This window comes from Thunnus maccoyii, chromosome 20 (genome assembly GCF_910596095.1).
Source record: "Thunnus maccoyii chromosome 20, fThuMac1.1, whole genome shotgun sequence".
NCBI classification, from domain to species: Eukaryota; Metazoa; Chordata; class Actinopteri; order Scombriformes; family Scombridae; genus Thunnus; species Thunnus maccoyii.
The window spans coordinates 18,837,909-18,851,718 of NC_056552.1; the positions used below are offsets into that span (position 1 = coordinate 18,837,909).

A 13,810-nucleotide genomic window follows, 5' to 3' on the forward strand; every position below is an offset into this window, starting at 1 on the left:
ATACACTCAAAAAATAATGTTTTAAAGGTTCTTTGGAGTCCCAGAACAGTCACCTGTTTATCTGTGCTTTGCTGTGTGTTGGAGAACTAAGTTTATTTATATATTTCACATTTTTTCTTTTGATACATGTAATGAATTCCAAAATGTGAGCATCCCCCATAGACAGCGTGGAAAACATCAAGCCATCAGTCTGTGTCATCTGTTGCTGATGATTCTCTAATAATACTCCTGAACCAAAACTGACATATTTCTGACATAATGTGTCTATCTGCAAATAACTTCCGGTTATTAGCAAAGCATCTCTCATCACAGATTGTGCCTCTTTTAAGATGGAATGCTTTTTTATTATGATGTGTTAAAAAATGGCCTTGATGCTTAAGCAAAAATTATTATTCTTTCATTAATATAATGTAAACAGTATTGGTGAAAATGTCTTTTTTTTTTTTTTTTTTTTACTTGTTATGAGAAAAGTGTAATAGCAGCATTGGTTTCTGCTTGAGCCAAGGAAATGTTAATTGTTCTGAAAGTTGCCAGGATAATTATCTGAAATTCATAGTTGCAGCCTACTTTTCACTTTAAGTAATGCAGGCAGAAACCTGACTCGCTGACTGCAGGCTCTTTGATATTTCCGCCTAAGGACTTCATGCAGCATATGCAGTGCTGTCACAGAGTTTTATTATGAAGTCTGTTTAGTTTCCTAGCCCTCTAAAGTTTAAAATCTTCTTTGTTTATAGATTCTTTCTTTTCTCTTCATTAAAAAAAATGTACATATTAGAACACACATAATGTTTGTGTTTTTAGGTGTTTGGCCGCAGCCAGTCCATGCCAGGTACAGAGACCATGCTCACCAAACCTGTCGAGAAACAACATACGGACACTGTGGTCAACTTCCTCATCAGGATTGCATGCCAGGTAACACTCCCACCATTATCATCATACACCCTGCACCGTCACACTCTCTCTCACACACACACACACACACCAGGTACAGCTCTGCCATCCATAGCGCCTGCCAGGTAGGACACAACTATTCTAACCCCTCGGTGGCGAAGGTAGGACACACCTGGTGGCTGCACACACACACACACACACACACACACACACACACACATACACACACACTCACTCTCTCACACACACACATACACACACACACACAAATACAGTCCTTTATGTGTCTCCTAACACAGCTATCTTTTGGTCTAGTGGCAGCGATGACCTTGGTTATAAGCCTGAAATAGACTGTTGAGATTTCACTCACCTTGACTTTTCCTACTTTCTTTTTTGGGCCAAGCTTCATTCTCACTGTTCATCCAACCATCTCTGTTGAATATAACCTTCTGTATAACCGGCGGGGATCACTCGCTGCTCACAGAAAAGTCTATAAAAACATAATCTTTCCTTTGTGTTTTACTTGATAACAGCGTATTGTGATACTAAACTGATCCCTGTTGAAAAATCGTATCTTTGAACTTGCCCCAGGGATCACCATCGACCAAACAACGCCACAGGACACTTTCCTTTCTGGCTATGCCACTGTTAGATACATGAATGAAATTGCAACAAACGGTGACAGTCCTCGTCACTCCTTGCCCTGTGTGATTTCTCACCTTTACAGGACACCATCGTGATATTGAAGATGAAGGACCCATTGTCAGTGATGATGATAATGATACCAACCTTCCTCCCCTCCTCCCTGTTTAGGTAAACGACAGCACTAACGTGGCTGGGTCTCCAGGAGAGCTGCTGTCTCGTCGCTGTGTTGGCCTGATGAAGACTGCCCTCAGGCCTGACATGTGGCCTCGTGCTGAGCTCAAGCTACAATGGTTTGACAAGCTGCTTATGACAGTGGTAAGATAGCATATGTTTTCACAATGAATCAGTCAGATATTATGACAGTGTTAGTCTGCCTGTTTCATATAGGCACATTCATGCTTGTTTTGGTGACATTTTGGTGCTAAGCTTTTCATACTGCAGTGTTTCTGCACCGCATTTCCTAGAGATTATTAACTTTCTGAGGTTGTCTGGCTTATCTTTTTCATTTAGTTATGGTGACTTGTGCTATTTTCTGTACAGTCCAAAAACAGTATTTGTTTATAGAAGTATGTCACTGATGATTTGAAGCTACTCTTGCAAGTGTATTTTATCAACATTGTTTTAGGAAAACATGTTTGAATAAAACTCAGAATATTCAGACTTGTTATTGTCACGGCTCCAAGCAATAAGCAACATACAGGAAAGGACAACTAATGTGCTTCTGCCATTCACCTTCCCAGTAACTGCAGAAGTTTCCCTGTCCCTGCTTAAGCTCTGTCTTAGTGTTTGCTCTAACGCCTCTGAGTCCTTTGTCTGTTATCAGTAATACATGAAGTGAGGCGCCAACCGCCATAATGACAAAATAATGACAGTGGTGAGATAACAGGAGTCTATCCGGGTTGGCCTGTGCCTTCTCGTTCAACGCCCCCACCCCTCTTCCTAAACTCCTCATCCTTGCCTTCTGTATCGCCCCACTGTGCCTCTCTGCACCTCTCCTCGCCTTTCCCTCAGTCTCTTTCCACCACTTCCCCCTCTCATCTCTTCTTTTCTTTTCAGCCTCTTATCGCAGCTGCTCTTTTCTCTCTCTCTTTCTCTCTCCCTCTCTCTCTTTCTCTCTCTCTGTTTTATCTGTCGCTCCTCTCCTTCTCTACTCATCTCTCTAGTCTGATTCGGTGCCACTGTTCAGACAAGGTTATCGCCATGCGCCGGCAATTGTCACGTACTTCCCTTGTTCTCTTTTGGGGATCGCTGCATCGACCACGCCTTTCTCTCTGCCTACAAACACACACACACACACACACACACACACACGCAAACCCAATCAACTCCTCCAGATCCCTTGGGGATGATCTGACAAACAAGGCTTTCTGTAGGTCTTATGCAGATGCACATACACGGGCACTTCTCCCTTGGGAGCATGCACTACCTGCCCAGCCGTCTTACTCAGACTAATGAACAATGCCCTAAATCGGATTACCTTTTTATCAACTCATTGTACTGGCATGGTTGTGATTGAGAGTCAGAAGGAGTGGTGTGAGAGGGTAGGGGACACGCACAAAAACACGCAGGCAATCTCATGCTAGCACACATACATGCATATTCCCTATCTGCATGACCCCAGAGACAAGGTCCCGTTCTGTTAATACAGTGCCAAATCAATACTACCTTAATATCTACCAGGAGCCTTATCACAAGAGTCACCTTGTTCATTAGCCAAGATTAGCGCCATGGATCTGTCCCAGATTATCCTCTCGACCCCGCCATCTTTGTAAACTGTGATTGCAATTTAGACAAAATTAGGACCCGATGTTGGCCATTGATCTTTAGTTTAGCAGCGATCACATTGCCTCAGTTCTTTTGTGTGAGAAATACCTCTGTGTGTAGAATATTGATTTCTGAGTTGTCTGGATTTTGTATAGAGTAAAAACTGGGATAATTAATGTATCTAATGTATGAATTCTTGCTTTGTTTCACGGTTTAAAATGATAAGCCGATATTTAGCGAGATATGGGGATCATGTTTTTTGAGAACAGTAGATGGCAAATATTCATGTCTTTTGTAAAATTTAACATGTAAGAAAAAAAGACACATTAACCCTTCTTAAGGCATATTAACCAGACAGTTACAAAAAGGACTAAAAGGATATTTTGTGGTCATTGATAAAAAGGCGTCTAAGCAGAAAACCATCAAAAAATAAACATGACGCTTATGCATACACTAATTGTGCCACCCTTCTTTGTTCCATGTACACCCTCTTTTTACTCATCTATCTCCTGGTTTCACTCTTCTCTTCCATGTCCTTTCAGGAGCAGCCAGCACAGGCTAACATCTCCAACATCTGCACTGGATTGGAGATTCTCTGCTTCCTGCTGACTGTGCTGCAGTCCCCAGCCATCCTGGCCCACTTCAAGCCCCTCCAGCGAGGCATCGCTGCCTGCATGACCTGCGGCAACACCAAAGTCCTGCGTGCTGTCCACTCTCTCCTCTCTCGCCTCATGAGCATCTTCCCCACTGAGCCCAGTAAGCTGCCAATACTTAATGCCTAAATACGTCACCGAGTCAGGGCCAGCTACATTTATAAAGTCAGGAAAACAATACATGTCTGAGTTCTAGCTCTGAAATACCCTGCTATTTTTTATTAATGAAATGCCAAAATATTTGAACTATTGTGTTAGGATGATTGATGATTAAGTTCTGAAGTCTTCTTTTACCATGCCATTTGTTAAAAGGAAGTCATTGGTTTAGATTTTCAGCTTTTCTTTTTTTGAGGCAAAGCTTGTACTTTCCCTTTAGGCACATCAACAGTGGCATCTAAGTATGAGGAATTGGAGTGTCTGTATGCTGCTGTGGGCAAGGTCATCTATGAGGGACTTACCAACTATGAAAAAGCCACAAGCAACACTAACCCCACACAGCTCTTTGGTAAGACCCTCACCTCTCCTTTTTTCCTTCTTCTCATTTATCACTTTCTACCCCCTTGTGCTCTCTTACTCTCACTGTGTTGCTCATAAACCCTGTCATTTAAAAAAATAAAAATAAAAAAATAAAAAAAATTCACGCTCTCACACTTTTCCCTACAAAACCAAGCTACCTCTCAGTCAATTTCAGCAATTAAGGCAGTGAGTAGGTCGTTAAAATGCAAGCCGATGGGCCGTGCTGCTCAGGCTAACATCTGGTCTGTTTAAACAGAGGCCACAGTCCAGCAGTTTGGGAAAGGTTTTCTCGGGAAGGATTGCTGATTTCGGCCATCCTCCCTGTACAGACATTACTTTTATCCACACAGATGTCAGTGGGTATTTATGGAATAGCTTACATTGAACCTTATTCTAAAGAAACAGTAATTAGCTTTTCCTTCCTTTTATTTTCCTCAACTATTTTGAAACATACAGTAGTTTTCCAAATACAGGGCTCTCAAGGTGACAAATAGCTATTTGAGAGCAGTCTAAAGGTAATGCTATTTGATACGGTTTCCCAAAATGGCAGTTGTGGTCAATAAAAAGCCTTTGGTATCCTGCTGTCGCAGAGAGGTAGCACTGATGTGATGTATCCGTCTGGCCAGGGGGGGTGACATTTTAACATTTGTCTCCCCTCCAGGGAGCAACAACAGAGAGGGGACATTACTCATACCTATCCCTGTCTCTGTGACACCCTGGAACTTCTGTTAGATTCCCTCCAAAAAATAAAAAGTCAAGTCCTTATCATGCTGTGTGAGAGAACACAAGCTGACTGCAGATGTACATGTTTGTGTTTGTCTGTTACGTTACCCCACAGAGCTTTAGGTTCTTGTCAGATTATCGTATTTCCCATTTTTCCCTCCTTTCATGATCATCCCTTCCCCTTCATCTGTCTTCCAGGAACACTGATGATCCTGAAGTCAGCCTGCAGTTATAATGCCAGCTACATCGACCGCCTCATCTCAGTGTTCATGCGCTCCCTACAGAAGATGGTGCGGGAACACCTGAGCCCCCAACAGGCCAACCCAGGGGTTACTGAGACCAGCACAGGTACATACATGGACATGAATTCAGTCCAAAAATATGAGTTAGTCAGACGCAGTCATACAAGAGAATGCAGTTTACTTTGTATAACCACATAAATAATACAATAGACAGTAAAGTACAACGGAATAACTTTTGTTGGACATACGTAACAAGCATCGCTCAAACAGTTTTAAAGTATACAACAAACACACACACACTGGAGCATGAATTAAAAACCATGGACACACCCATGTCTCCACACCAGCCTCAACACACACACAAAGAAAAAGATCACTGATTCCACAGCAAGGCCTGTCCCACTATCCCTATTTCTCCCAGTATCTCTTTCTGTGTGGATCGATTATTTAACCCCTTCTTGAGATCTCTGCACCTGAGTCACCATCAGAGCTCAAAGGTTCACCAGACGTCACCTACCATTTCAGTTAAACTTATTCTGCAGGACTACAGATACAACTGGCTGACATTTATCAGGAAGGGTGGTGTACGTACTTTCCCCAACCTGTGTGTGAGGTCAGTTGTGCATGTGGTGCTTGGCTCCATAAAAAGACTGTATCAGAAGTGCTATATCAGTGGCCCTAGCTGTGTTCTCAATAGCTAGTGGTCAGGGGAGATCCACTCTACAGATAGTCTGGTTTCACAGGTAATGTATTGTCTCCTGGTCTTTCTCTGGGGTAAAGGAAACAGATGGTCACCTTGTGCTGTTTTGCTGTGGATTTGAAAGGAAAGGGGCAGTTTAACGCGGAACTTCTTGACAACTTGCCTTCCTATCTCTGTCAGCAAGGGTAAAGAAAAGAGTTTCTCAGGTTAAAATGTCATTGAAAATAAGTTTAGTTTACTGCAGAATTCATTGACATTTCCTGCTCACTTTCGTCTCTGAGCTTTGCTTCACCAGGTTTATAGAAGTCAGGCAGTACATAATTCCTGTTGCTACATCTCAGACCAGAGGTAATGGCTGTAAGATGCAATCAGTGCTTTAAATGGGCCTCTAATGACTATATCGGGAAACAGACATTTACCCTCCACTAGGAGCAGTTATAGTCAGACCAAAGGCTATCTGACCAGTCAGGCCTTTGTCTCTTAAGATTGTTCATGTCTCACTAATCTAATAAGTTTAACTGGGGTAGTTTTACCCTGACTGTATTGAAACTGTTTAGTTATATGTTGGCTGTTATCACTATTAGAAATATATTAGGATAAAACTCATAGTAAATGTAAAATTAGTGATGTGAACTTAAATGTGTCAGCTTGTCTCTTGACTCTCTTATAGCTCATTTATCCACAAACTATTATAAATATTTCTCCTAAATATTAATACTAAAATTGCTAATTTTGTGACACTGTTTCATGGTAGCTTCTGATGGTTAACCTCTCTGCTCTCATAGTGACCAGTGAGCTGGTAATGCTGAGTCTCGACCTCGTGAAGACTCGACTATCTGTCATGAGCATGGAAATGAGGAAGAACTTCATCCAGGTCATCCTCACATCGCTGATTGAGAAGTCGCCTGACCCCAAAATTCTCCGAGCTGTCGTCAAGATCGTGGAAGAGTGGGTGAAAAACAATTCGCCTATGGCTGCCAATCAGGTGAGAATTTTTCTCAGTAAGACAGTTCAGAATGTGAAACAATATTAAGTCGTGCAAACAAATAAAAATGTGTAATTTAGCAGATCGCTTTATTTCTTTGAGACTAGCAGGTGTATATCTCAACTGAATCAGCAAAGTACGTTTTAAAAGGTGCGAAACCTTTTAAACAACAAGCAAAGCACATTTTAAACCCTACTGAGGTTAACATCAACATAATACTCGCAGAGGTGTCTTTACTCTTTATTTTCTTTTAAGCTGTAGAAGGAGAACGAGCCGCTAAAGGCTGAGGTGGACAGAGAGATGCATTAACAAATGGGAGCTGCATTTTCTCCTCTCCTCCTGCCTGTCACCTTCAACCCTGTATCTCTCCTTTCTAACCAACATTCCTCTTCCTTCCAGATGCCCAACCTGCGCGAGAAGTCCATCTTGCTGGTGAAGATGATGACCTACATAGAGAAGCGTTTCCCTGATGAACTTGAGTTAAACGCCCAGTTCCTGGACCTCGTTAATTACGTCTACAGGTAATTACCGCCATTCATCACATGGCCAAATGGCCGTGCCACTGACGCCACGCCGCCCTTGCATCCATCTTAACAGGGGGGATGAAGGTCAGGGGGTTGAGGCGGGGAAAGACACGGGTGGTTGGGTCAAGGAACAACAGAAAATGGAGATTAGGAGGAGGGAATTTGAAGCATGAGCAGTGTACCATGCATCTTTTTTTTAACATGGAAGGCAGGAAAGGGAAAGGCAGATCATAGTGTGATACATGGAAATGGTTAGAATCAATAGGTGATACATGGAATCAGAAGAATGAATTAATAGAAAATGATAAAGATATAAAAGAAAAGGTGGCAGGATGTGGACTTGTGTGGACCGGGGCAGAGAAACAGCAGTTAGTGATAGAGACAGATAATATGCAAGTGTCTTTCACAAGACTACAGTGGTGTCAGGACTCAGCCAACTCATGACAGGACACCCAGCAGGTGGGGTCTAGAGGGGAGAGACTGCCCTACTTACTGCATTTCATCAAACCATGGCTGTCTTTGTCTTTCTGTCTTACACACATACACATTTAATCAGCTAAATGTGCCCTGTATCCCTCCACCCCATCTGCTCTTCATGGCAAAAGATTTAAAACAAGTAGTAAAGCTGTGATGGACAGCAAGTAATGATAATGGCATGATAAAGCAGCAGTGCCAGAACAATATGTGATTAAGAAAATGGCACAAATAGAGGCAATATGCAGCTGTGGTACCCTTGACTTTATTGTTCCTTTTATCCCACTTTCCCTCCCTTCTGTCATGTGAATCATACCCTTGAGGCCCATTCAATGCAGCAGGATGATGTAGAAATGATGACATTTGTTATTAAAGTGTTTAATGTGTGACCGTTGGTGTTTTACTATCCCAGCCGTCTCTGCATTTAAGACACTTAATTTCACCCAATATTCAGTGTTAACTGCCACCTCCTCACTGTCAGTGATCCTCAGCAGTGCATGACACGGCTGTTTAAACATGCTGGCACCTTACATTTGAATATATGTATGAGATTAGTTTACTTATATTATATATATATATATATATTTTGAATTTACCCCTATAATAATCTCAAGCATGTTTGGTTAAAATGTTACCAGAAAATGAGGGTTGCAGTTATAGATTACTTTCATAGTATTGTTGAAAATATATGGTTTAAAATCATGGTAAAGAGAAACAATATGTTGGCGCTTGTCTCCTAAAAATGAAGAGCGCACAAAGATGATGAAATTGCTGCAACATATTGGTGCTGGCTTATACCGGTGAATATTTGCATATATCACAACTTGTCTTAACATGTCACTCAGCTCTTAGTTTGACAGGGATTGTCTGTGCACTTTCTGCTTTATAAAAGTTTCATGATGAAATGAAGCTCTGAGGCAGAGAATTTGTATGAAGTTTTTGTAATACTCAAATTGCTTGAGGAACTCAAGTAATTGACTTCAATGCCTACAGCCTTAGATGACCTGCTTAAACATGCTTAACTTCCAAAATGACCATGGAGTTGAATCAGAACCTCTCTGACTCTATCTGACACTTTACATATAGCATACAGCATATTTCACATATGACATATAGCATCAAAAATGTAGGGCTTATTGCTTGAATGTTACTGACTAAGCATAGATTACATTAGATTGTACGGGTGCTCCTACTTTTCTAATTTTCACAGTTGACTTACTGCACTTTTTGGCTCTCTGCATCACTGTCTTGACTACTTTCACTTACAGCAGATGTTCAGAAGTGCAATAAATGTTTAATGATCAACAAAATGCCTGTATTCTACTTTGATGAATAGTGGAAGTAAAACGGGTAAGAGTCAGCATGCGAGCCTTGTCAAGTAAATGTTTTGTCCATCACATTATTCAGGGATGAGAGTCTTTCAGGAAGTGACATCACATCAAAGCTGGAGCCAGCCTTTCTCTCGGGGCTTCGCTGCACTCAGCCACTGATCAGAGCCAAGTTCTTTGAGGTGTTTGACGCCTCCATGAAGCGGCGGGTCTATGAGAGGCTCCTCTATATCTGCTGTTCTCAGAACTGGGAGGCCATGGGCAGCCACTTCTGGATCAAACAGTGCATAGAGGTAAACAGAATGCTGCCTCTGATCATTCAGTAGGCCTTTTAAGCTTTACCCAGCATTAAAAAGAATATGTTGTTGACTCAAAAGACAAATCACTGTTTTTTAAAAAAAAAAAAAAACTCAACTAACCTCATTTCTGCTACTTGTCAGTTACTGTCACTGATCTTCTGTTTCTTTGTGTGCTTGTTAGCTGCTGCTGGCAGTTTGCGAACGAAACACCATCATCGACACCAGCTGCCAGGGATCCATGCTGCCGTCTATCACTAACGTCATCAACCTGGCTGACAGCCATGACCGTGCCGCCTTCGCCATGGCAACGCATGTCAAGCAGGAGCCGCGTGAGAGGGAGAATAGTGAGACCAAGGAGGAGGTAAGACACAAACACACACGCACACCACAATGAGTCAAGAGACATGCTCTCTCACATAAATTAGCACATTATCCCATTAGGAGTGTGTTACATACTGTGGTCTTGAAAAGAAAAGATTGCTTCTTGGCTTCCGCACTTCATCTGTCTTTAAAATGAGTCCCTGTTCTCATCCTGCACCCATTACCTTGAAGCTGTTGACGGTTAATGTCATTCACATAAAATTCCCTTTAGAAACAGCATTGTTTCCAATATGAGCACTAAATGTCAAGACTCTCCCAAAAGACGACTGTTTTCTTCTGTTCTCTTGTCGTCTCTGGCAGGATGTGGAGATAGACATAGAGTTAGCCCCAGGTGACCAGACAGCCATCCCCAAGACTAAAGATCAGGCTGAGAGAGACGCAGGCAACCAACTGCACATGCTCACAAACCGCCATGACAAGTTTCTGGACTCACTACGAGAGGTCAAGGTAAGGATGGTCTTTCTGGCTGTGATTTTGACAAAACTTGGGAGAATGATAAGAAATTTATTCTAGCTAAGGAGCTGATTTTGACCGGGAACAGCAGTCGAATACAATTAACCACCCACTAGGAAAGGAAACTGGGGGACAAGGATTTAGAACCTTGCTGAGTCAGCCGCTGTCATTGTTCTCTGCTCTATATTAGACGGGGGCACTCCTGAATGCCCTGGTCCAGCTATGTCACATCTCCACACCCCTGGCTGAGAGGACCTGGGTTCAGCTTTTCCCTCGCCTCTGGAAGATACTTTCTGACAGGCAGCAGCATGTGAGTATAATTTACTGGTGTCACTCCAGTTATAACTGGAACAGAGAAGCAGAGCGAGGTAACTTTAGTAGTTGTATTGCTTGGAATACAGTTAGAGAAGTTCAGATTCGGCATCAAACTTATTTATTAACATACCATTTACTGTCTTACTTTTATCATTGTATTATTATTATTATTAACAAACATGGCAAAAGTAGGCCAGAGGTTGAGGTTACATGTGTGAGCCAATCATCACATATTTCCAACATTATGATTATTCTCCTCCAAACCCAGGGGGAAATATGTAATGTGATTTTGCATGTTAGCAATTGCCAAAATATTTGACCTTCGCCTGACACAGCTTGCATACTTTGTATCTCTTCCCACTACCTCTTAAAATCCAAGATGCGTCCATTGTGTCCAAATCCAAAATGACAATTCAACTACAGTCAGAATATTTATTTTCTTCTCTGCATCTTATTAATTACGTTAGCAAGCAGACAGTAACTCTGACCTTGGCCATCCCATTTCTGTCTCAAAACGTGCCATTCCACTTAATGAGGACAGATTCATTCATGCTAAAAATGGCAACGAGAAAGCTTGAGAGAGGAAAGCTGTAACGAGTTTAACGAACCAGATGAACATATTTTTGAGACTCGTTGAAAGGCCTTGATTTCAAGTGATTGAGCTCTTAAAGATGATCTGAAAGATGCCTTCAAAATGGTGGTATTTTCTTCCTGTGACAGGCATGAAGTCACACATACTGCATGTCACATGTGTTTATTCTGATGCCTGTCTACAGCTCTACATTTCATGCCACCATCACACCGTATCAATCTATGGTGAATAGAGTGATTACTGCTGCTCAGGCTTTATATCACTGAGCTGATTATTACACAGGAATGATAGAAATGCATCTTCTTCTTTGGAAGAAATTTGATGACATATCAGCCTTTAACACCACCAGCCTAATTAAAGTGACATCAAGGCATTAATTATTCTGTGCTGTCAACGGGCAGTGAAAATTATATTCAATACCAATGCATCATTTATTTCTGAGTGTGTGTCAGTCATGATTATCGGAGCACTAGCGGTCACGCTCTAAGTCTATTCTGTCCAGTTGTGGGCGTTCTGAGGAGCTCTCATTGCATAGAGCAGCTCTGTGCAGTTAGAACAAGCACATGACGCATTTTTTGCATTGCCTTAAATAAAAGTGCTAAATAGGTTACATTAATTGAAAGCAAATGAGTATGACTAGGAAAAATGGTTGGATAAGTGACTTGTTGATAATGTTTCTTGTGATCTGAATACATGAGAAGACTGCATACAATTTGTCATTTCTCCCTTCCCAGTCCTCATACTTGTTCTGTCTTACTTCTTTCCTGTTTCTTCACTGCTCTCTTACTGGAAAAAGGCGTCATGTTGCATCCCATACATGCAACAGAACGCCTTTATCAATATGCTATATCAGTGCACTGCTGTTAAAGTGAGACTGGGTAGCTGATTATCTCACCCCCCCTCTCCTCCCTCTCCAGGCTCTTTCAGGAGAAATGAGTCCCTTCCTGTGCAGCGGCAGCCACCAGGCCCAGAGAGACTGCCAGCCCAGCGCCCTAAACTGCTTTGTGGAGGCCATGTCCCAATGTGTGCCTCCTATTCCCATCCGCCCCTGTGTGCTGAAGTACTTGGGCAAGACACACAACCTCTGGCTGCGCTCCACTCTTATGCTGGAGCAGCAAGCCTTTGAAAAGGGCCTCAGTCTACACAGCAAACCCAAGCAGAGCACGGAGTTCTACGAGCAGGAGAGCATCACACCGCCTCAACAGGTAATATTTTGATTTAAATTAGCTTATCTTGTTTGAACTAGACTCATTAGCAAAGCTGATCTCAATTAATTAGTTTGATCATCTTACATTTTTCAATTTGTTCTACTTCTCTATAGGAGATTTTGGACTCCCTAGCAGAGCTCTACTCTCTGCTCCAAGAGGAGGACATGTGGGCAGGACTGTGGCAGAAGAGGTGCAAGTTTCCTGAGACCGCCACAGCCATTGCCTACGAGCAGCATGGCTTCTTTGAACAGGTGAGAGAACGTTTTTAAAGGGCAACCATGGACCACTTTCAAATTATGTATGATATCACTCAGTTGGCAGTTCATTAGGTTCACCTAGTTAAAACAAAGGCAGTTAAATACATTCTGCAAATAAATCCTACCTTTCTGAATGTGTTAATTCAATTTTATGGTCATTTTGGAGGCTGTAGTTTGTGTTAATTGCATTGCAAGATATTTCTAATGTTTTGTCTACCTCATTTATATCAATGACGGCAGACTAAGTTTTGCTGGAAGTTCAATTTATTAGCATTATATAACTCGTACTAACAACGTGTCTTTCCAGGCCCAGGAAAGCTACGAGAAAGCAATGGAGAAGGCAAGAAAAGAACATGAGAGGAGCAACGTCTCCCCGGCCATCTTCCCTGAGTACCAGCTTTGGGAAGACCACTGGATACGGTAAGATTCCTGGTACAGGAGGGCAGTCTGTCTAACGTAAAACATGGCAAATTTTTACTTGAATGTACAAAGTAGATGTACAATATAATTTTTGTTGGATGGATGTGATACTGTTGTTGAGAAAATATGTATTTGTCAGCAGGGAATTTTTCATCAAGTCTACTTTCTTTGTGATATGTCTGAATTAGATGGCTTCATAATAACAGTCACGGTCTAGGATGACCACCATGCCTCCCTGCAGAACCAAATGACTCCCCTGTTGTATGTCTGCCTGTTAAGAATCCAATATTTAGTGTATTTTACCTCTTGTACTTTTCTGTATTTACCATGCAAATCATTCATAAAATTAAATGGAGATACACAAATTATATGGGTGAGACAAGGGAGCCACAGGTGGCATCTGCAAATATGAAAAAGTCAAAATGATAAACAGTGAATTT

The 13,810-nt window shown here is 41.9% G+C and overlaps 1 protein-coding gene across 2 annotated transcripts in view; it reads left to right on the top strand.

Moving 5' to 3' along the window:
* The window catches only part of LOC121886536 (transformation/transcription domain-associated protein), an 83,274-nt gene that overhangs the window by 37,902 nt on the left and 31,562 nt on the right, over nt 1-13,810 (top strand). For both annotated transcript variants that reach the window (XM_042396594.1, XM_042396595.1), the window contains 14 exons: nt 802-912; nt 1,705-1,851; nt 3,843-4,056; nt 4,330-4,458; nt 5,391-5,540; nt 6,920-7,119; nt 7,519-7,640; nt 9,525-9,738; nt 9,926-10,105; nt 10,426-10,572; nt 10,769-10,888; nt 12,403-12,690; nt 12,807-12,944; nt 13,258-13,370. In XM_042396594.1, coding sequence (XP_042252528.1) covers nt 802-912; nt 1,705-1,851; nt 3,843-4,056; nt 4,330-4,458; nt 5,391-5,540; nt 6,920-7,119; nt 7,519-7,640; nt 9,525-9,738; nt 9,926-10,105; nt 10,426-10,572; nt 10,769-10,888; nt 12,403-12,690; nt 12,807-12,944; nt 13,258-13,370 — 2,273 coding nt within the window. The remainder of the gene's footprint in view (nt 1-801; nt 913-1,704; nt 1,852-3,842; nt 4,057-4,329; nt 4,459-5,390; nt 5,541-6,919; nt 7,120-7,518; nt 7,641-9,524; nt 9,739-9,925; nt 10,106-10,425; nt 10,573-10,768; nt 10,889-12,402; nt 12,691-12,806; nt 12,945-13,257; nt 13,371-13,810) is intronic.